This window comes from Cyprinodon tularosa, unplaced genomic scaffold (assembly GCF_016077235.1).
Source record: "Cyprinodon tularosa strain WSP-4 unplaced genomic scaffold, ASM1607723v1 ctg476, whole genome shotgun sequence".
NCBI lineage: Eukaryota > Metazoa > Chordata > Actinopteri > Cyprinodontiformes > Cyprinodontidae > Cyprinodon > Cyprinodon tularosa.
The window spans coordinates 301177-323738 of record NW_024039203.1 but is presented as its reverse complement, the minus strand read 5'-3'; the positions used below and the strand labels follow the sequence as shown (position 1 = coordinate 323738).

Genomic DNA, 22562 nt, shown 5'->3' with positions numbered 1-22562 from the left:
ATATATATATATATATATATAATTTCCGTGATGTTATTTTGTACATTTAACTAAATATTATAAATGAAGCACCTTAGGAACCAAGACAAAAGTATTCAAATAGTATAAAATAGTTTTTGTTCCTAAATAAATCATTTATTACACTCCTCAGTAAATAATGTTTAAAGCATGACAGAGATATTATGTCTTAGCTGCCTTCACATACTGGCACACATAATGCTAACGCTATGCTACTCAGCTTTATCTTCTGCATACACAAGCAAAGGAAGGTCAACCAGAGAGAGTGAAGAAGAATTATAAAGAGGACTGCACTTGCTAAACACAAGGCTTAGCAATTACCCAAGATGCATAGTGGGAGCAGCATATGAGGCAAACAGCCACAGGGGGATAAGGAACCCTGCAGCTTAGACTGGTTCTCTCTAACAGTAACAGCTGATCCCATCCATTTCTGGTCAGAAAAAAAAAAAAAATACAAGATCCAGTACTAATCAGACAGCATTCGTAGCTGTTTACCCCATTTACCTCCACAGGGAACCTTATGCATAGTGCTGCAAGAGGCCAATCCTCTTATCAGAGCTGCATCCAATGTCTGCCTCCATGACTTTGGATTTCCCACACTCTCTCTGCCATTTGTTTAATCAGTCACCAATACCATACTCCATAAGTCTAGATTTTAGAATCCAAATTTAGATTTAGATTTTTAACAACAATCAATCAGGGACCCTATACATTTGGTCGTAATGGATGTAGCTTTTACTGTATATAGCATTGCATTGACCCATTAGTTGGTTCATTCCCGCAGGCAGGTCATGATGACCCTTGCACAGCAGCAGATGTTGTGGCTGTGTGGGCTGTGATGCCAAACAACAGCTCTGCAGATCCACATCTGTCCTAATCTCTGTTGATTCAGAAAAAAAAAAACCTATAGATGTCTCTATTTGACCTTAGAAAAGCTATAAAGCACTAGTTATTACACCAGAGAAATAGATTTAAAGACATTAAACAAGTTTAGTTTATTTTTTTAATACTCTTGCTTTGACTATCACAACTGTTTCAACAGAGCAAGATAAAAACATTATAAGGGTTCCAAACTAAATATCTGCTTACCCAGCAATGATTTCAAATTACCTTTTAAAATAGCATTTGCTGATGCTTTTTACAAGTACATGGTGATTAGTAACAGATCTTGAATCACTGACAGAAGAAGAATGGGCTTCAGTCCACCAGATCAAGTCAGTATAGAGAGGACAAACAGAAAATGTACATCTACACAAATTTCATTGTTGAGAAAAAAACAAACCTGGCTTATCCAAACAAACCCCGGCATGGTTAAAAGGTGTCATTTACTTGGAATGACTTGAACTCTTAGCAACTCTTATTAAGCTATGCTGAGAAAACTCTCAGTGAATATGTACACAGGAACCCGCTAAAACAAAATCTAACATCTGAACCAAATACACATTACAAATTTGAGTCTATTCATATCAAAATCACAGATGGCTCTAAACTGCCTGACATGTTCTATGACAAATGACAGGAGGAAAACATGCCGGGCCAAGAAATCTAACACTATAGCTGTAATTGCTCCCCACAATGAAATAATGGCCCACTCTCTGTTTACAGGATAAATTCTACAAGAAAGAAGAAAAAATAGTGAACATGAAATAGGCAAAGACTGTGGTTTTCAAACGGTTTGAAATACTGTAGGTGTAACATTTGGAAATTTAAATATTACTTGCACAGGGCTATTCAGAGTTAGACTATAGTTCAGAATATAGAATTTTGTTTCATGTCTATCTTTTATTTTCCCAATACATCAAATGAGTAACAGAAGGAGAAAGTATTTGTTCTTCATCAGCAGCACTGCAGTGGTGTTTCTGCTGACATCCAGAACAAAATGCTTCCTGATCCACCAATAACAGTTCACTGGTATGTCTGTAGAGGGAGAATACTGATATAAGTAGGAACATTAATTTACATAGAAATATAGTTAAAAGCCAAGCAAAAAAACAAAAAATATGCAAACACACTTGGGGCACTAAGTGCAACATTGTATGAACCTATAATCCAAAGGTGAGGTTTGGGTCAAGTTCAGTTAGTTGTAGGCATAACTGTTGCAAATCACAACTCTCTAGTTCAGTCATAATGCTATCTATTATGGTTAGTAAGGCATGATAATCAACAAGCAACTAATAAAGAATGCACTGGTCGTAAAACTGCATATATTCCTTCTTTGTTTATAAATGTTTACTTTGTTGGCTGAACCTGTTTTTTGACAAATAAAACCAAAACAAAATCATAAAAGGTAAATAAAGCCTGTCCATCCATCCATCCATCCATTCCATCCATCCATCCATTCCATCCATCCATCCATCCATCCATCCATCCATCCATCCATCCATCCATCCATCCATCCATCCATCCATCCATCCATCCATCCATACATCCATCCATCCATACATCCATACATCCATCCATACCTTTTTTAACATGTGTAACAATGTTATTAAAGTACATGTTTACTTTTGTTTATATGAAAAATAATTGTTTAAACTTTATCATCATTTAAAATCTGACAGGAAATGTGTTTTTGTAGTTGTGTACAATGCTTAGGTTCCCTAACATATCTGTTGCCATGGTTACTGTCCTCTATGATTTATTAAACATATTTGGAAGAGATACATTTTGTGTGTTTATAGTGTAATTAAAGTAAGTGATTAAAGTAAGTTTTCAAAAATAATACAATCCCAGGACATCTAGAGTGGTGCAGAACAAAAGTATAGATTTAACTGATTAACAAAGGCATATAAATACTTGTTTTATGAATTTGGATGAGTCCAAAAAATATACATTTACTTCTGAATATAATGTCAAAGTCAACATAAAAAGATTTCACCCCAATAGGAAAATTAAGTTAAGGTCACTTCGAGATGGAGCCCAGGCATTCCAACATCCTAGCAGCTTCTCTAAAAAGAAGTAAAGCAGGAATGATCATCATTCAAGCTTTTGAGTGTCGGTGGCAATTTAATGAATCAAGTGGGTTCAAAGGTCACGCGCTTTTGTCGCCTTTCTTCTGAACTCATAAGTATAATATTTGGTATGTTTTACATTAGCATTGTCATTTGTTATACATTTCTATAAGAATCATAATAAATTACCAGTTTGACTTTGTAAGGATATCTCTGTAAAAGAGAAAATAATGGAATTATTTTTCTTTTGTGGAAAAATAAGTTCTCCACCTCCATATCATATAGTTGATTAAAACTAAAACGACTACAAGAGAGTTAAATATGACTAAAACTACATATTACTTCAGTCCAAAGGCCATCAGTGAAGAATCAAATCAAAATGTGTGGTCAAATCTAGCACAACACAAAACTCTGTGCATCTGTGTACGCCATTGCATAAAAAGATTTGCCAGAAGTTTGAATCTGTGAACCACTTTAAAAACAAAGCTCACACTAAATCCAGGTTACCTTTATCCCTTTCTCTGAACTGCCCAAAAAATCTCTTTAAAACAAAATGCCCAGGAGCACAAGGATGATGGAATGAAAAAAAACATCTTAGGTCTAAATATTAAGGATTTATCTTTTAACTGATTCAGAGGAAGCTGCAACTTCAGCTCTAAAATCTATTTAATTATTTTCCTGTTCTTCAACAGATATCCCAACCAAAAGCTGGATGTTAAATAAAAAACATGTTTCCTAAACAAATTGCACAATGGTATTGTTTATAAAGATTGTGAAAAATATCAAAAATGTATTAATTTAAAAAATCAACAGCTATTTTTCTTATGTAAATTTAATAACAGTGTGTCATTCTATTAATTTTTAACACACCATATTATCAAAGATTTTCACTTTGCTTTAGCTTTTTTTCCTTTTGTATGCAGCCACATTTCCTCTGTGAAAGTGCCTTTGGCTAAAGAGGATTAGACATTTGCGAGTATCTTCAATGAGCTGTAACTCATAACAAATATCTGTCAACAAGCGTAGTTCTCTTGTGTGTAACAAGTAGACATGGCTGTTTTTGCTTCAACAGCAATATGTGCATGTGTGTAAATTTGATTACCACCATTGCTCCTGACCTTAATATGAGTGGCAGCATCGTCAAAAAAGCACTGCAGTAAAGAAGAGAGAAGCTGCCCTACTGACACACAACAGAACAGCAAAATCTGCATCCACAGTTGCAACCCTGCAGGCATGAGGCACAATGCTAAAAATATGGCAGACTGATAAAACACCACCAAATGCTGAAAGATGGCCAAAAGTCAACAAGGAAGAGGATGAATGACAAAACAATGAGCATGTATATACAGTAAGAGAAAAGTTAGCTGACAGAGAGGGGACAGAGAGAGAAGAGAGGTGAATACAAATCTAAGTGACACAGCAAAGCTCCAAAGACAAGAGAGAGGATACACAAATCTGTGTATGAAAGGAACAAAACAGATATTAAACTGTCATAATACAACAATATTACTCTAAGTCCCATGTAACTTAAATGATAGTGTGCAGTTTGCTGGAAACTATTTAGTACAGTGGCAAATACAAAGAATTCAAAAAGGAAGCAGGTTTGTTTTAAAGACAGTTGTTCTTATAAATGTGAACAAGAACAATTGCAACAGGTTTTTGTTCTCCAATCAGAAACATGCTATCTTGATGACGCTGGTACTGCCATGATCAGTTAGACAGAGTATATTCTACATTTGTTGTTTTTTTTTTTCATGTTTTTTGAGGTGGAAACAATTTTTTTTCATCTGGCTTATTTTTCTCCAACTGTCCTGACCTTTTCTATTCATTAATTGCAACCTAGATTTATTCATTGTTTAGTTGCCTTCAAAGTTATGTGTTTAGCTTGATCTAAAATCTGTGTGCTCTTAGAAATTCTTCTTTTTTTCCATTTAAAAACTGCCTTTTGGACTTTTGGACTATCACAATAAGTTGTGTTTATTCAGGATGTTTAAAAATAGTATTAAAAAAAATAAAATGTCATTATTTTATTTCTAATTTCTCAGGTTTTGAACGTGCACTTTTCAAAGAGCCCAAGGTTGCAGTTAAGCTGTTAAGTTTTATAAACAATACAAGTTCTCGGAAAAACACACTCATTGGGACAAAAACCTAAATCTGGTTTTTCCAAAATGAATAGATTCATGAAATTGCAGCGTGTCAGGAACAGGGATGTTTAAACAGTTGATTTTTTTAAGAATATTGTAAAAAAATCTGTCAAATGAAAATAGGCTTTAATGGTATGGGCAACAAACAGACATAATCAATGTTTTATATGCAAATAATTGCTCGGTGTCGGCCAAATGAATCAAGTATACTAGTAGGGAGAAAAGAAATAAATGTTGGAACCATCACCAGTCTTCCCACTTATTAAGAATGACTGATTACATAGATTATCAGCTCTAGTATTTTTTTTTTCTGAATAGCCCCATATAACAATAGCAATAAACAAGTTTTTTTTTCCTTATATCTGCAGAAATCACAACTATCACTTTAAAATTGGTAAGAAAAATTTGCCAACTCAAACTTTAAGGCGTCATACATGCTCCGCTTTGTTTTTAAAAGATAAAAATATAAAAAATATAACCGCAGATGTCTGCGGGACAGTGATTCGCCTACATGTTATGAATGCTGGCATACCATAAATGATAAATTATGAACAGTTTAGTCTGTGCCTTTAGGTTGTTTGGCCATAGGAAGACGTTACTTGGATATAACCTAACGGAATATCTGCAGAACAGCTCCAAATGACACAAAACTCATATGGGTGAGTAGAACATGATGTAATAACTTAAAATCAAGGGCCCAATGTAAAAAAAAACAAAAAAAAAACGGCGTTCCCCTTTAAGTTCCCAAATGAACTACAACACACATTTTCTTAATCTGCAGTCTCACTATTTATTTTTCAGCTGTTTGGTAGTTGTATTTTTTTTTTTTTTTTAGCTCTCACATTTTAAATTAATCGAATGGAGAGAGTAAAACTCTTTCTAAATAAATACCAAATATTCTCTTGACAAGCGATTTTTTCAATTAATTTTGTAATTTGAATATAGCAGGTGTCGTTTAAGTACAAAAAATTGTAATAACAGATTTCACTTTTGTGTTTACTAAAAGAATAGGTTAGGAAGTATTAACTTGGTGTCACTGCTGCACTGAACAAGGTGGGGAAAAAAACATGTGAGGTAAAAAGGTCAAGTTTGTGTTGATATTTAGAGTTTTACATCAAACATCTCAATGTAAATGCAAATTCAAGGCTGTAATATCAAGGCAATAAAAGAGTCATAATGGCTGCATCGTTTATTGGTGAAATTATGATTAGGACCTCTTTTTTAAAGCTGAAGCTTTTTTTTACTGATTTACCAGATTTTTCACATCTTCTCCCATGTTCTCACTAATAGTTTCCCTTCACAATTAAGATAAAAAACCTGTTAATGAAGAAGCATCGCACTGCTAAAAAATGTACAGCCTGAGCACAAAGCATAAACGCAGAAATACACTGATCTGCTGAGCCAGCCAGGCACAGAGACAAAGAGCCAGGAGGCACACTCCCATCCAAAAAGGGAATGCAAAATGAAAATACATTCAAGAGCACACTGTATAATATTCTTAAACATAATGCACAGTCAAAAACCAATCTGTCAGTTTTGATCAGAGGGCATTTTAAACCTTAATTAGCCATTCATCGTGAGTAGAAATAAAGCCACACCGTGCCTTTTATTTCCCTACACTTATTCAACCAACCTACCACAATAGCAGCTAAGAACTGGCTTTTGGAAGCAATCACCTCACAGTTTAAATTCACAGGCAGTCTGATAATCCTAATGCATAAGATTTAAGATATGCGTTTTAATTCATTCGCATATTTTTCCGCCATCTGTTGTTAAGGCAAAGCTTAGAGTAGAAACTAAGTACTTGAATACACATCAAGCCTCATACAGTTTTTCATTTCAAACACATACAGAGGTTTTAATGCACACAGAGGTGCATTAAAAATGTATAAACCCAATGATAGGACACTGCTGCTGTTAAGAAGACAGTGAAAAGGGGCAGAAGAGGTGGTGAGAATTTCTTCAAGCTCTCTGCTTCATGAGCTACGGTTCACACTGAACCTGAACTCATCTTTCATTTTTCTCCATGTAAACAGCATAGAGCCATTTTCCAGCCATTTTTCATGTGTTTGTAAAAAAAATTACAGACCATTAAGACCTCACAAAATATGCACATTTGTGTAATATTCAAAGAAGCAAAGGGTGACCTATATTTGAAAAAGATAATTATCTCTACACAATCCAATTACTTATTAGACACTCTAACCATTCCTGCATTTGTTATAGCTTTATATTCTGCAAATTTTGTACCTGTTTTGCCATGATCATTTAGTGAAAGCAATCTGTTTTTCTATATAATTATTAAATACTGTCTTGTCAATAAATAAATAAATAAATGGCATTACTTCCCCTCCCCCTACTCGGCTGCTCTCCCTTCATCTCCCTCCCTCATTCATCCTCTTCTGCTGCTGTTGCTAAGACTGAGGAGTGCAGGCTAGTCTGTGGAAACCAGTAGAGTCTGAGAGGTGGATCTCCCAGTGTGTTGCTATGGGCAACCACTATGTTCATGAAAAAACCAACATAAAAGTCTGCCATGCAGATATACACACGTGACCTAGTTTTAGTTTTGTAAAAGGGATCATAGATTTTGAAGCGTATGTTTGGCATCCTCATAAATGCATATATGTGTCTATTCTTTTACACCTTTTGATTGGAATTTCAAAGAACTCCAAACCTAAAAAATAAAATAAGGTAGTAGAATGTATAGCTTCCGATTCAGGAATACAATATCATAACATCTATCTGAGAGCGAAGAAACCCTACCCCACCTTAATCACTGCACATTGTGATTCACTGCACACGTGCCTCAGGCTGACTCCGACCTCCTCTGTGTCTCAGCCATTCATTGCCCACTGAATCTCTGCAACTGCATCAGAAATCACAGAGTTCCTGTACTTGTCTTCAGCAGTAAGTGCTGTTTAAACCAAGCTGAATGGAAAAAGCATAACAAAATATATAACATTTCTATAAAAATATACAATAGTCTTCATTCGAATGTAAATGTCAAATCTAATTCATTCCTGCTAAAAGAAAAAAAATCCTCTCAGAAGCTCTATGATTCTTTTCAGATGTGGAGGTTAAAGCAATTGAAATTGATACGGCTTGAATATGTAATGCTATCAGCTATATTACATTTGTAGGCTGTCTACATAAATGCTGTGTTCTGTCCCTTGTATTAAAGAAAGCTCATTAAATGCAATAGCAAAAGATAACCTTTCATATTTTACATATTAGAAAAACAAAATCTGTCCGTGACTGAGTAAAACTATAGAACTATAGGCAATTAGTAATGAAACAACACACATCAAAGCCTTATGGTGTCTTTACAGCAGAAAAACACTTGTTTACTTTAAAAAATGAGACTAAACCAAACATCTGCACGTACACAACAACACATGGGTCATCAGGTTTATCAGTTTGTGGTCATTCTGTTACACTAGTCATGGTATAATTGACCATTTTTATATGATTAATCTCTATCATTAGTTTAAGCTTATGTCATATGCAAACTTATTTCAGAAATTATTATATTTTTTTATTAAAATCCATATTTACCTCTCCACATGTCCCTCTCCTGTCAGGAAGCACAAGTGTATTTGCATGACTTCCGGGTGCTATATTAGATCCAATGCTCATCCTGGGTCCGACCAACATGTATCGTTTGTCTCCAGATCTGTACTGGATGCTGTGACACAGGGTCCCATCATAATTAGTCTCTGGGAGATATTTAGAAGTATAGTCTGTGGATTTGGAGCACTGCATTGCAATAAGAACGATAATACTGATGACAAATAAAATTGAAACTGCGCCCAAAGTGATCATCAGGTAAAAAGTCACATCATTATCTTCATCATCCTTTGCTGTACTTTTGACATCAGAAGCAGCAAAAGCCTCTTTTGGCTCCACAAGTTTGATCATCACAGTAGCTGTTGCTGAGAGAGACACATTGCCGTTGTCTTTAACCAGTATGACCAGTTTATGTTCAGCTTCGTCTGTTTCTGTGAAGGAGCGAAGTGTTCGGATCTGTCCTGTGTAGCGATCCAAACCAAACAGACTGTGGTCAGTAACTTCCTGCAGTGAAAACAGCAGCCAGCCGTTATAACCTATATCAGCATCATAGGCTCTGACTTTAGTCACCAAGTGTCCTGCATTCACATTGCGGGAAATCTCCTCCACACCTTCAGCAGAACCATTGGAGCTGACTGGATACAGGATGACAGGAGGGTTGTCGTTCAGATCCAAAATGAACACGTTCACTGTAACATTGCTGCTCAATGATGGAGTCCCAGAATCAGATGCGATAACATGAAACTGAAACGTTTTCAGGGTTTCGAAGTCAAAGCTTTTCAGTGCCACAATGTCTCCAGTTTCAGAGTTTATACTGAGAAATGATATCATCTTGTTGTGTTCACCGCCCCTTCTTTGTATAGTGTATGATATGAGGGCATTGTCCCCCTCATCATAATCAACAGCAGTCACTGAAAATAGTAACGCTCCAGCAGCATTATTTTCACTAACATAAAAAGTATATGGGCTTGTTGAAAACTCTGGACTATTGTCATTCACATCAGATATTGTTACACTTATTGTCTTTTGAGCTGTCAGAGGTGGTTCACCAGCATCTCTTGCAAATATTGTTACTTCATATTTTGACTTAAGTTCTCTATCAAGCAGAGATTTTGTAACAATTGAAAACATGTTTTCTTGCAGGGAGGGTTTTAGTGTAAAAGGTACATCATCGGTTATAGAACATATAATCTTCCCATTTATACCTGAATCCTCATCACTAACACTTATCAGAGCTACTGTCCTTCCAGGTTTGGAGTCTTCAGGTATTGCACTTGATAAGGATGTCACTTCTATTTCAGGTGCATTATCATTCTGATCTACAACAACTATTATAACACTTTTTTCAGTGGACAGAGGGACTGATCCTTTATCAGATGCAATGACATCAATTTCATATCTATCCTTTGCTTCATAATCAATGAGTCCTTTGACAATAATAGCTCCTGTAACTGAATCAATTTCAAATAGTTCACGTAATTCCTCATTTACATTATTTCCAAAAGAATAAACTACTTCTCCATTTAGACCCTCATCTTTATCAGTGGCATTTACCTGTATTACTGTTGTTCCAGCAGGTGAACTTTCATTAAGCTCCGCAGTATATGATTCCCTAGCAAATACTGGCATGTTGTCGTTTACATCTAAGACATTTATAACTATTCCCATAGTTCCTGATCGGGCAGGTTTTCCTCCATCAACAGCTGTCAGCAACAATCTATGGCTTCTTATAGCTTCTCTGTCCAGCGGTTTATGGAGATACAAAACAGGAATTTTACCATCCTGTCCCCTATCTTTAACCTCTAAACGAAAATGATCGTTTTGACTGAGCCTGTACTGTTGAACAGAGAACAAACCGCTATCTGGGTCCCGCGCGCCTTGTAGCGGGAACCGAGCCCCGGACAAAGCCGATTCCCATATTTCTAAATGTGTTTCGTTATCGGGGAAGGTGGGAGAATGGTCATTCACGTCTAATACCTCGATGGTGACATAATGTACCTCTAAAGGGTCCTCCAGCACAGTCTTTATGTTCATAATACAGGTGGCGACCCGGTTGCACACCTCCTCTCGGTCTATTTTTTGCCTGACCAGAAGGACTCCGTTATTGTTGAGCTGGAAAAGCGAATCACTCGATCCAGAGACAATGCGAAAATCTCTGGCCTTTAAAACACTTGGATCCATCCCCAGATCTTTAGCAATATTTCCAACAACAGCACCCGTTGTTATTTCTTCTGGTAACGAGTATCTCAGCTGCCCCGAAGAAAAATCAAAAGTGAAACCCAAACAAAAAATAAAAATGAGCCGATGCTCAAACCACGCATTGCATCCTCTTTGTGCCATGACGAATTTTAAAATAATTAAATAAAAAAAATATATTAAAAAAAATCTAATCAAGAACTAGAAAAATTCAACCCATCAAACACGAATGTATTATAAAAGAATAAGATATATATATATAAAAAAAAAAAAAAAAAAAAACGGAGTCTACGAACTGATGAAGAATGGCGGATTTGTGGCCCTAAAGAAAAATCTTCACCTACCGCAAAAGATCCAAAGTACTGACTGAGGTTCTACGCTGCTACAATTTTACAAGCAGCGCCCCCATGCGAGCTTCTGTTACAATACAAATATAATATGTAGCCTATCCTTGTTTACATTTTAGTCACAAAACATTCTAACCTCTTAAAAGTTGTGAAAAACAAAAAAAAGAAAGAAAAAACAATATTTAAAAAATACTAATAAATCCCCAAACTACTTAAAATCATAAAAAAAAATAAAGGCTGTGTTATAGATTCATATTAATAACTAAATTTAATAACACTTTCAAATGTCCAGCCCTTTTTCTGCTTCTTTAGATATTGTACATCTGTTGCGTATGATGGTATAACTCATATGTATAGTTGCTTCAACTAAAATATACAGTCTGAAGACAGATTTTAATTAGACACTAAAACACAGTGTCCCATTAAAGCAAATGCTTAACATGATTTAGAAGCACTGTCTTATGGAGTTGGAACACAACTTTACAATTAACATAACCCTGCTGCAACTACACCACAAAGCTAGCTTTTGTCATATAAACAGCACATAAAGATAAGTCTTACTGCAAATTCAGCACCAGGGACAGTGATAAGCCAAATACTTTTCAAAGAGTCACACTGTCACAATTATTAGACATAGAAAAATAAGAAATTAATAACTATTGACCAGCCACGCCACTAACTATAAATTGTGAGAAAATGTGATGAACCATGACATTTAAATATTAAATCTTAGCCTCTTACACACTTCTTCAAATAGGACACACTTATGAGATAATAAACAACCAGAAAGTCAGACAGAGAAACTACAAAACTGAAAAAAAAGTTCTAAAAAGTTATTGTAACATAATTCAAAACAGACTGACTAAGTTGGCATGGAATGTAGTGGTACTAAACTGTGGCATTCTTGCCTTATGTCGGTTACAAGGGCAGTGGCTTAGCTGGTTTATATAAAAGGAACACTTAACACTCCAAACTTGACATACTGCTACTTTTTCAAGCCATAGTGGTTTTATCAAAATCCATCCAAATATAGTCTTACCTCTTCAGACATTCCTCTCCTGTCAGGTAGGACCAGTGTGTTTGCATGACTTCCAGGTACTATAGTGGATCCTATGCTCATCCTGGGTCCGACCAACATGTATCGTTTGTCTCCTGATCTGTACTGAATGCTGTGACACAGTGTCCCATCATAGTTAGTCTCTTGAAGATATTTAGAAGTAGAGTCTGTAGATTTGGTAAAATGCATTGTAATAAGAACAATTATAGTGATGATAAATAACACTGAAACTCCACCCAGGGTGATCATCAGATAAAATGTCACATCATTATCTTCATTGTCCTTTGCTGTGCTTTTCACATCAAAAGAGGCAAAAGCTTCTTTTGGCTCCACAAGTTTCACAATCACAGTAGCTGTTGCTGAGAGGGAAAGGTTGCCATTGTCTTTGACCAGTGTGACCAGTTTATGTTCAGCTTCATCTGTCTCTGTGAATGAGCGAAGTTGTTCGGATCTGTCCTGTGTAGCGTCCAAAACCAAACAGACTTGGTCAGTAACTTCTTGCAGTGAAAAACAGCCGCCAACCGTTATAACCATATCAGCATCATAGGCCTCTGAACTTTAGTCACCAAGTGTCCTGCGTTCACATTGCGGGGAATCTCCTCTACACCTTCAGCAGAACCGTTGGAGCTGACTGGATACAGGATGACAGGAGGGTTGTCATTCTGATCCAGAATGAAAACATTTACTGTAACATTGCTGCTCAGTGATGGAGTCCCAGAATCAGATGCAATAACATGAAACTGGAACGTTTTCAGGGTTTCAAAGTCAAAGCTTTTCAGTGCCACAACGTCTCCAGTTTCAGAGTTTATACTGAGAAATGATATCATCTTGTTGTGTTCACCGCCCCTTCTTTGTATAGTGTATGATATGAGGGCATTGTCCCCCTCATCATAATCAACAGCAGTCACTGAAAATAATAGGGCTCCAGCAGCATTATTTTCACTAACATAAAAAGTATATGGGCTTGTTGAAAACTCTGGACTATTGTCATTCACATCAGATATTGTTACACTTATTGTCTTTTGAGCTGTCAGAGGTGGTTCACCAGCATCTCTTGCAAATATTGTTACTTCATATTTTGACTTAAGTTCTCTATCAAGCAGAGATTTTGTAACAATTGAAAACATGTTTTCTTGCAGGGAGGGTTTTAGTGTAAAAGGTACATCATCGGTTATAGAACATATAATCTTCCCATTTATAACCTGAATCCTCATCACTAACACTTATCAGAGCTACTGTCCTTCCAGGTTTGGAGTCTTCAGGTATTGCACTTGATAAGGATGTCACTTCTATTTCAGGTGCATTATCATTCTGATCTACAACAACTATTATAACACTTTTTTCAGTGGACAGGGGGACTGATCCTTTATCAGATGCAGTGACATCAATTAAGCTCCGCAGTATATGATTCCCTAGCAAATACTGGCATGTTGTCGTTTACATCTAAAACATTTATAACTATTCCCATCGTTCCTGATCGGGCAGGTTTTCCTCCATCAACCGCCGTGAGCAGCAATCTATGGCTTCTTGTAGCTTCTCTGTCCAGCGGTTTATGGAGATACAAAACAGGGATTTTACCATCATGTCCCCTGTCTTTAACTTCTAAACGAAAATGATCGTTTTGACTCAGCCTGTACTGTTGAACAGAGAACAAACCGCTATCTGGATCCAGTGCGCCTTGCAGCTGGAACCGAGCCCCGGACAAAGCCGATTCCCATATTTCTAAATGTGTTTCGTTATCGGGGAAGGTGGGAGAATGGTCATTCACGTCTAATACCTCGATGGTGACATAATGTACCTCTAAAGGGTCCTCCAGCACAGTCTTTATGTTCATAATACAGGTGGCGACCCGGTTGCACACCTCCTCTCGATCTATTTTTTGGCTGACGAGAAGGACTCCGTTATTGTTAAGCTGGAAAAGCGAATCACTCGATCCAGAGACAATGCGAAAATCTCTGGCCTTTAAAACACTTGGATCCATCCCCAGATCTTTAGCAATATTTCCAACAACAGCACCCGTTGTTATTTCTTCTGGTAACGAGTATCTCAGCTGCCCCGAAGAAAAATCAAAAGTGAAACCCAAACAAAAAATAAAGATGAGCCGATGCTCAAACCACGCATTGCATCCTCTTTGTGCCATGGCGAATTTTAAAATAATTAAATAAAAAATATATTTAAAAAAATCTAATCAAGAACTAGAAAAATTCAACCCATCAAACACGAATGTATTATAAAAGAATAAGATATATATATATAAAAAAAAAAAAAAAAAAACGGAGTCTACGAACTGATGAAGAATGGCGGATTTGTGGCCCTAAAGAAAAATCTTCACCTACCGCAAAAGATCCAAAGTACTGACTGAGGTTCTACGCTGCTACAATTTTACAAGCAGCGCCCCCATGCGAGCTTCTGTTACAATACAAATATAATATGTAGCCTATCCTTGTTTACATTTTAGTCACAAAACATTCTAACCTCTTAAAAGTTGTGAAAAACAAAAAAAAGAAAGAAAAAACAATATTTAAAAAATACTAATAAATCCCCAAACTACTTAAAATCATTAAAAAAAATAAAGGCTGTGTTATAGATTCATATTAATAACTAAATTTAATAACACTTTCAAATGTCCAGCCCTTTTTCTGCTTCTTTAGATATTGTACATCTGTTGCGTATGACGTTATAACTCATATGTATAGTTGCTTCAACTAAAATATACAGTCTGAAGACAGATTTTAATTAGACACTAAAACACAGTGTCCCATTAAAGCAAATGCTTAACATGATTTAGAAGCACTGTCTTATGGAGTTGGAACACAACTTTACAATTAACATAACCCTGCTGCAACTACACCACAAAGCTAGCTTTTGTCATATAAACAGCACATAAAGATAAGTCTTACTGCAAATTCAGCACCAGGGACAGTGATAAGCCAAATACTTTTCAAAGAGTCACACTGTCACAATTATTAGACATAGAAAAATAAGAAATTAATAACTATTGACCAGCCACGCCACTAACTATAAATTGTGAGAAAATGTGATGAACCATGACATTTAAATATTAAATCTTAGCCTCTTACACACTTCTTCAAATAGGACACACTTATGAGATAATAAACAACCAGAAAGTCAGACAGATAAACTACAAAACTGAAAAAAAAAGTTCTAAAAAGTTATTGTAACATAATTCAAAACAGACTGACTAAGTTGGCATGGAATGTAGTGGTAATAAACTGTGGCATTCTTGCCTTATGTCGGTTACAAGGGCAGTGGCTTAGCTGGTTTATATAAAAGGAACACTTAACACTCCAAACTTGACATACTGCTACTTTTTCAAGCCATAGTGGTTTTATCAAAATCCATCCAAATATAGTCTTACCTCTTCAGACATTCCTCTCCTGTCAGGTAGGACCAGTGTGTTTGCATGACTTCCAGGTACTATAGTGGATCCTATGCTCATCCTGGGTCCAACCAACATGTATCGTTTGTCTCCTGATCTGTACTGAATGCTGTGACACAGTGTCCCATCATAGTTAGTCTCTTGAAGATATTTAGAAGTAGAGTCTGTAGATTTGGTAAAATGCATTGTAATAAGAACAATTATAGTGATGATAAATAACACTGAAACTCCACCCAGGGTGATCATCAGATAAAATGTCACATCATTATCTTCATTGTCCTTTGCTGTGCTTTTCACATCAAAAGAGGCAAAAGCCTCTTTTGGCTCCACAAGTTTCACAATCACTGTAGCTGTTGCTGAGAGGGAAACGTTGCCATTGTCTTTGACCAGTGTGACCAGTTTATGTTCAGCTTCATCTGTTTCTGTGAATGAGCGAAGTGTTCGGATCTGTCCTGTGTAGCGGTCCAAACCAAACAGACTGTGGTCAGTAACTTCTTGCAGTGAAAACAGCAGCCAACCGTTATAACCTATATCAGCATCATAGGCTCTGACTTTAGTCACCAAGTGTCCTGCGTTCACATTTCGGGGAATCTCCTCTACACCTTCAGCAGAACCGTTGGAGCTGACTGGATACAGGATGACAGGAGGGTTGTCATTCTGATCCAGAATGAAAACATTTACTGTAACATTGCTGCTCAGTGATGGAGTCCCAGAATCAGATGCAATAACATGAAACTGGAACGTTTTCAAGGTTTCGAAGTCAAAGCTTTTCAATGCCACAATGTCTCCAGTTTCAGAGTTTATACTGAGAAATGATATCATCTTGTTGTGTTCACCGCCCCTTCTTTGTATAGTATATGATATGAGGGCATTGTCCCCCTCATCATAATCAACAGCAGTCACTGAAAATAACAGGGCTCCAGCAGCATTATTTTCACTAACATAAAAAGTATATGGGCTTGTTGAAAACTCTGGACTGTTGTCATTCACATCAGATATTGTTACACTTATTGTCTTTTGAGCTGTCAGAGGTGGTTCACCAGCATCTCTTGCAAATATTGTTACTTCATATTTTGACTTAAGTTCTCTATCAAGCAGAGATTTTGTAACAATTGAAAACATGTTTTCTTGTAGGGAATGTGTTAATGTAAAAGGTACATCATCGGTCATCGAACATATGACCTTCCCATTGATACCTGAATCCTCATCACTAACACTTATCAGAGCTACTGTCCTTCCAGGTTTGGAGTCTTCAGGTATTGCACTTGATAAGGATGTCACTTCTATTTCAGGTGCATTATCATTCTGGTCTAAAACAGCTATTATGACACTTTTTTCAGTGGACAGGGGGACTGATCCTTTATCAGATGCAGTGACATCAATTTCATATCTATCCTTTGCTTCATAATCAATGAGTCCTTTGACAATAATAGCTCCTGTAACTGAATCAATTTCAAATAGTTCACGTAATTCATCATTTACATTATTTCCAAAAGAATAAACTACTTCTCCATTTAGACCCTCATCTTTATCAGTGGCATTTACCTGTATTACTGTTGTTCCAGCAGGTGAACTTTCATTAAGCTCCGCAGTATATGATTCCCTAGCAAATACTGGCATGTTGTCGTTTACATCTAAAACATTTATAACTATTCCCATCGTTCCTGATCGGGCAGGTTTTCCTCCATCAACAGCTGTCAGCAACAATCTATGGCTTCTTATAGCTTCTCTGTCCAGCGGTTTATGGATAAACAAAACAGGAATTTTACCATCCTGTCCCCTATCTTTAACCTCTAAACGAAAATGATCATTTTGACTAAGCCTGTACTGTTGAACAGAGAACAAACCACTATCTGGATCGCGTGCACCTTGCAGCTGGAACCGAGCCCCGGATAAGGTCGATTCTGATATATCTAAATGTGTTTCATTAACGGGGAATGTGGGAGAATGGTCGTTGACGTCTAATACCTCGATTGTGACATAATGTACCTCTAAGGGATCCTCCAACACAGTCTTTATGTTGATAATACAGGTGGCGATCCGGTTGCACACCTCCTCTCGGTCTATTTTTTGGTTGACGAGAAGGACTCCGTTATTGTTAAGCTGGAAAAGCGAATCACTCGATCCAGAGACAATGCGAAAATCTCTGGCCTTTAAAACACTTGGCTCCATCCCCAGATCTTTAGCAATATTTCCAACAACAGCACCCGTTGTTATTTCTTCTGGTAACGAGTATCTGAGCTGCCCCGAAGAAAAATCAAAAGTGAAACCCAAACAAAAAATAAAAATTAGCCGATGCTCAAACCACGCATTGCATCCTCTTTGTGCCATGGCGAATTTGAAAAAAAAAAAAAAAAAAAGAATTAAAAACAAATCAAAACAAAAAGGATACAAAATCTACCTCTTAAACACGAGTTTATACCAAAAACAGTAAGATGCATTTTTAGAAAAAAATATGAATCAATGAACTGATTTACCATGTCGGATCTCTGGCCATCGCCCTAAAGCACAGGCTTACCCTTCCGCAAAAGCTCCAAAATATTAAATTGGAGTTCCACCCGGGTAAAATTGCACAAGCAGCGCCCCCATGCGAGCTGCTGTTGCAGTACCAATATATTATTTTTCTTTGTTTAAGTTTTTAGTCTCTAAATAGTCTAAACTCTTAAAACATATGCAAAATGAAAAAGAGAATGGCAACTCCTCAAAGTGTTTAAAATGTATCAAAACATTCTAGGCTCAGTTATGAATTCATTTTTTTTTACTATATAATAATAAAATATTTACACTATTTTTTACAAGTTGTTTTGATATTCTAGTTATTTTAGTTTGTTGTGTATGATCCTAGAAATCATATTTAGCTTTGCTTCAGCTAAAATATACAGCTTATAGACAAAGTCTTTATAAGATGCTATGGGATAGTGCACAATGAAAGTCAATCACTTGAGGCAAAGAAGCACTGTTTTGTGAAACTGGATCACTATTTTGTAGTTAACATGATGCCATTTTACCTGCATCACAGACTTTAAATTCAGGATCCATGGACAGCAATAAGCTTAAGGGTTTTCAGAGACTCACCATTTCACAATTAACTGATCTAAATATTACCAAAACATATATAGCTGTTGAAAGGACACTACAAAGTATAAAAATGTGAGATGATTTATTTTACCATTAAGTTTAAACATTAATTATTACCTTCCTTGAAAGGTTTTAAGGCAGAAGGTCCTTTTGAGATGATAACAAAACCTAAATATACCCCAAAAAAAATAAAAACTAAAGAAAATGTAATGCAACATAATCCAAAACTGTTGAAAAAATAGACATGGAGTTGAATGGTAATAAATTGTAGCATTCTAATATGGTGTGGGGAATCAAAAATTACAATGGCTTCTGCTCGTCTTGTGTACAGGCAGATTTACTACTCCAAACATATTACTTTTTTAAGGTCATAGTGGTCTCATCAAACAGTTTAAACATAATCTTACCTCTTCAGATGTTCTTCTCCTGTCAGGAAGCACAAGTGTATTTGCATGACTTCCTGGTACTATAGTAGATCCTATACTCATCCTGGGTCCAACCAACATGTATCGTTTGTCTCCTGATCTGTACTGGATGCTGTGACACAGTGTCCCATCATAATTAGTCTCTTGGAGATATTTAGAAGTATAGTCTGTGGATTTGGAGCACTGCATTATAATCAGAACGATGATACTGATGACAAATAAAACTGAAACTCCACCCAGTGTGATCATCAGGTAAAAAATCACATTATTATCTTCATCTTCCTTTGCTGCACTTTTGACATCAAAAGAAGCAAAAGCCTCTTTGGGTTCCACAAGTTTAACAATCACTGTAGCTGTTGCTGAGAGAGAAACATTGCCATTGTCTTTTACCAGTATGACCAGTTTATGTTCCGCTTCATCTGTCTCTGTGAATGAGCGAAGTGTTCGGATCTGTCCTGTGTAGCGGTCCAAACCAAAGAGGCTGTGGTCAGTAACTTCCTGCAGTGAAAACAGCAACCAGCCGTTATATCCTATATCAGCATCATAGGCTCTGACTTTAGTCACCAAGTGTCCTGCGTTCACATTGCGGGGAATCTCCTCCACACCTTCAGCAGAACCGTTGGAGCTGACTGGATACAGAATGACAGGAGGGTTGTCGTTCTGATCCAGAATGAACACATTCACTGTGACATTGCTGCTCAGTTGTGGAGTCCCAGAATCAACAGCAATAACTTGAAACTGGAAAGCTTTCAGGGTTTCAAAGTCAAAACTTTTCAGTGCCACAATGTCTCCAGTTTCAGAGTTTATACTGAGAAAAGAAATTAACTTATCTCCATGTCCATCCCTGACAATATGATATGAAATAAAAGAATTGCTGTTCTCATCCCTGTCAAATGCTTTGATGGAAAACACTTTGGCCCCTGGTTCATTGTGCTCATTGATATAGAAAGTATATGGGGTCAATAAAAACTCTGGACTGTTGTCATTTACATCTGATACCACAATGTTCACTCTTTTTATCGATGATAAAGAAGGATGACCTGCATCTTTAACAATTATTGTCAAATCATAATATGAAGTGTTTTCTCTGTCCAAACTTGATTTAGTTACAAGTGAAAACATATTATCTTGCAAAGATGGTAATAACGAAAACGGAGCACCCTCACCAATTGAGCAGGTTACTTTTCCATTAGCACCAGAGTCTAAGTCATTGACACTAATAAGAGCTACTGTGGTTCCAACACGAGAATCTTCAGGAACTGAACTGGAAAATGAAGTTATCTCAATCTCAGGTGAATTATCGTTTACGTCAATTATTTTAATTATGACGTTTTTTTCCGCTGTTAGTGGAGCGGGACCTTTATCAGATGCTTGAATTTCAATTTCATATTTATCTTTTTTCTCATAATCTATAAGTCCTTTAACAATTATCTCTCCCGTAGATTTGTTGATTTCAAAAATATCAAAAATATTACTACTTACACTGTTACCAAATGAAAAAACTACCTCTCCATTCTGACCGTCATCCAGATCAGTCGCATTTATCTTTATGACTGTGGTCCCGAATGGAGCATTTTCAGTAAGAGTAACCGAGTAAACATTCATTGCGAAAATTGGCGGGTTATCATTTATGTCCAGAACATTTATATAAATTTTCATATCCCCGGATTTTGATGGCTTTCCCCCATCCAGTGCCGTCAGCAGTAAGGTGTGGCTTCCTGCTGCTTCTCTATCCAGGGATTTTTGTAAAATAAGTATTGGTATTTTCCCATCATCTTCTTTATCTCTCACTTCCAAACGAAAATGATCATTTTGGCTAAGTTTATATTGTTGAATCGAAAACTGACCGCTGTCCAGATCCCGTGCAGGTTTCAGCTGAAATTTTGCTCCGGGGAGCGCAGACTCTGAGATCTCTAGGATTTTTTCTGCTTCGGAGAAAATAGGCGAGTGGTCATTTATGTCTAAAATCTCAACCCCAATGTTGTGAATCTCAAGAGGGTTTTCCAACACAGTCTTTACATTTATTAAACACACGATGCTTTGTGCGCAAACCTCCTCTCTATCAATCTTTCGCTTCACGTAAAGACCACCATCGTTTTCGTTAAAGTGGAAACGGGGATCCGCACCTCCAGACACAACACGATACTTTCTGTTCTTCAGGTTGCCTTTATCTAATCCCAAATCTTTTACTAAATTCCCAACCAAAGTCCCTTCGTTAACCTCCTCGGGGATAGAATATCTTAGCTGTGCCGATGTTAGACTCAATAAAAGTACAATAACCATACATCTCGTCATATGTCTTCTTCCCATTTGGAGCTCCCGTTTTCTTTGTTCCATTGTTAATCCAAAATGCATCCGTAATCACTGAAATTCGCAGAGTCGGTTTGCAGTGATCAGTAAAATAATATCCACATAATAAACACTTAATAAGATCCACTTGGAGCCTGAAAATTAATCCAACAAACAGCAGCAGTGACCTCAGGAACAACCGCAGTAGCATCCGTATGGTGACGACTTGGAGAGGCTGAATCAAAATTCTCCGAAGCAAAAGCGAGCATGATATTTTCTATTCTATTATACTGACACCATGCGACATAAGATGATAACACGGGCTTTTAGAATCTCCTTATAGGTTCAAATGTCAACATTGTTTATAAAATGACACTTTCCTTTCAACGAGTGTGAGAAAAAGGATAAAAACATAGATATATATGTCTATATATCTGTATACATATATATATATATATATATATATATATATATATATATATATATATATATATATATATATATATATATATATATATATATATATATATATATATATATATATATATATATATATATATATATATATATATATATATATATATATATATATATATATATATATATATATATATCCTTTCTGTTTAGCTGGAATTATTAAACATAATATATAAGCTAACCTAAAACTAAGAATATGTGGGTCTTTTACAAAACATGGAAGTACGAAAAAATACAGCTTTTAGGTATTAGGAAAAAGCAAGTAATAATTGTTTCCAAGATACTGCAGTCATTTCGTCAAAAACTGATGAAAAAATATAAAAACAGCTCCAGAGTTATTGTTTTTATAAATCAAACTTGTTTAAGTATAGTAGATTAAAATACAATATATATATATATATATATATATATATATATATATATATATATATATTTGCTTCCCAATGATGTTTATTTTAGGCTATGTAACAACTTTGCTTGAATAGTTTCCTGAATGTTTTTTAGCAACTCAAGTAATATTTTCAAATTAAAGTTTGCCCATACACACAAAAAACCGCGCACCAGAGACAATTTAAGTCAGATCAACATAAAAATCATAAGAGCATGTCTAAAA

General features: G+C 36.1%; 3 protein-coding genes across 21 annotated transcripts in view; all 3 read right to left on the bottom strand.

Annotated features, from left to right (window-relative positions):
• The window catches only part of LOC119794321 (protocadherin alpha-C2-like), a 210777-nt gene that overhangs the window by 116915 nt on the left and 71300 nt on the right, over positions 1–22562 (bottom strand). Inside the window, exon 1 of one of the 19 annotated variants that reach the window (XM_038301821.1) lies at positions 19166–21701. The exons of 15 other annotated variants lie outside the window; for them this stretch is intronic. In XM_038301821.1, the coding sequence (XP_038157749.1) occupies positions 19166–21538 (2373 nt within the window). In that variant the 5' untranslated portion in view covers positions 21539–21701. Of the gene's footprint in view, positions 1–1807; positions 1936–19165; positions 21702–22562 lie in introns of those variants that run through there. 3 more of the 19 variants (XM_038301841.1, XM_038301842.1, XM_038301843.1) reach the window with 3 other exon arrangements.
• LOC119794327 (protocadherin alpha-7-like) lies at positions 1802–11049 on the bottom strand. The gene is made up of 2 exons (XM_038301847.1): positions 8669–11049; positions 1802–1935 (listed from the first exon to the last, which is right to left on the bottom strand). The coding sequence occupies exons 1-2, from the start codon at positions 11018–11020 to the stop codon at positions 1924–1926; spliced, it is 2364 nt and encodes a 787-aa protein (XP_038157775.1). The 5' UTR covers positions 11021–11049; the 3' UTR covers positions 1802–1923.
• LOC119794325 (protocadherin alpha-7-like) lies at positions 15568–18199 on the bottom strand. Its single transcript, XM_038301846.1, has one exon. It carries the CDS (start codon positions 18009–18011, stop codon positions 15633–15635), a length of 2379 nt encoding a protein of 792 aa, XP_038157774.1. The 5' UTR covers positions 18012–18199; the 3' UTR covers positions 15568–15632.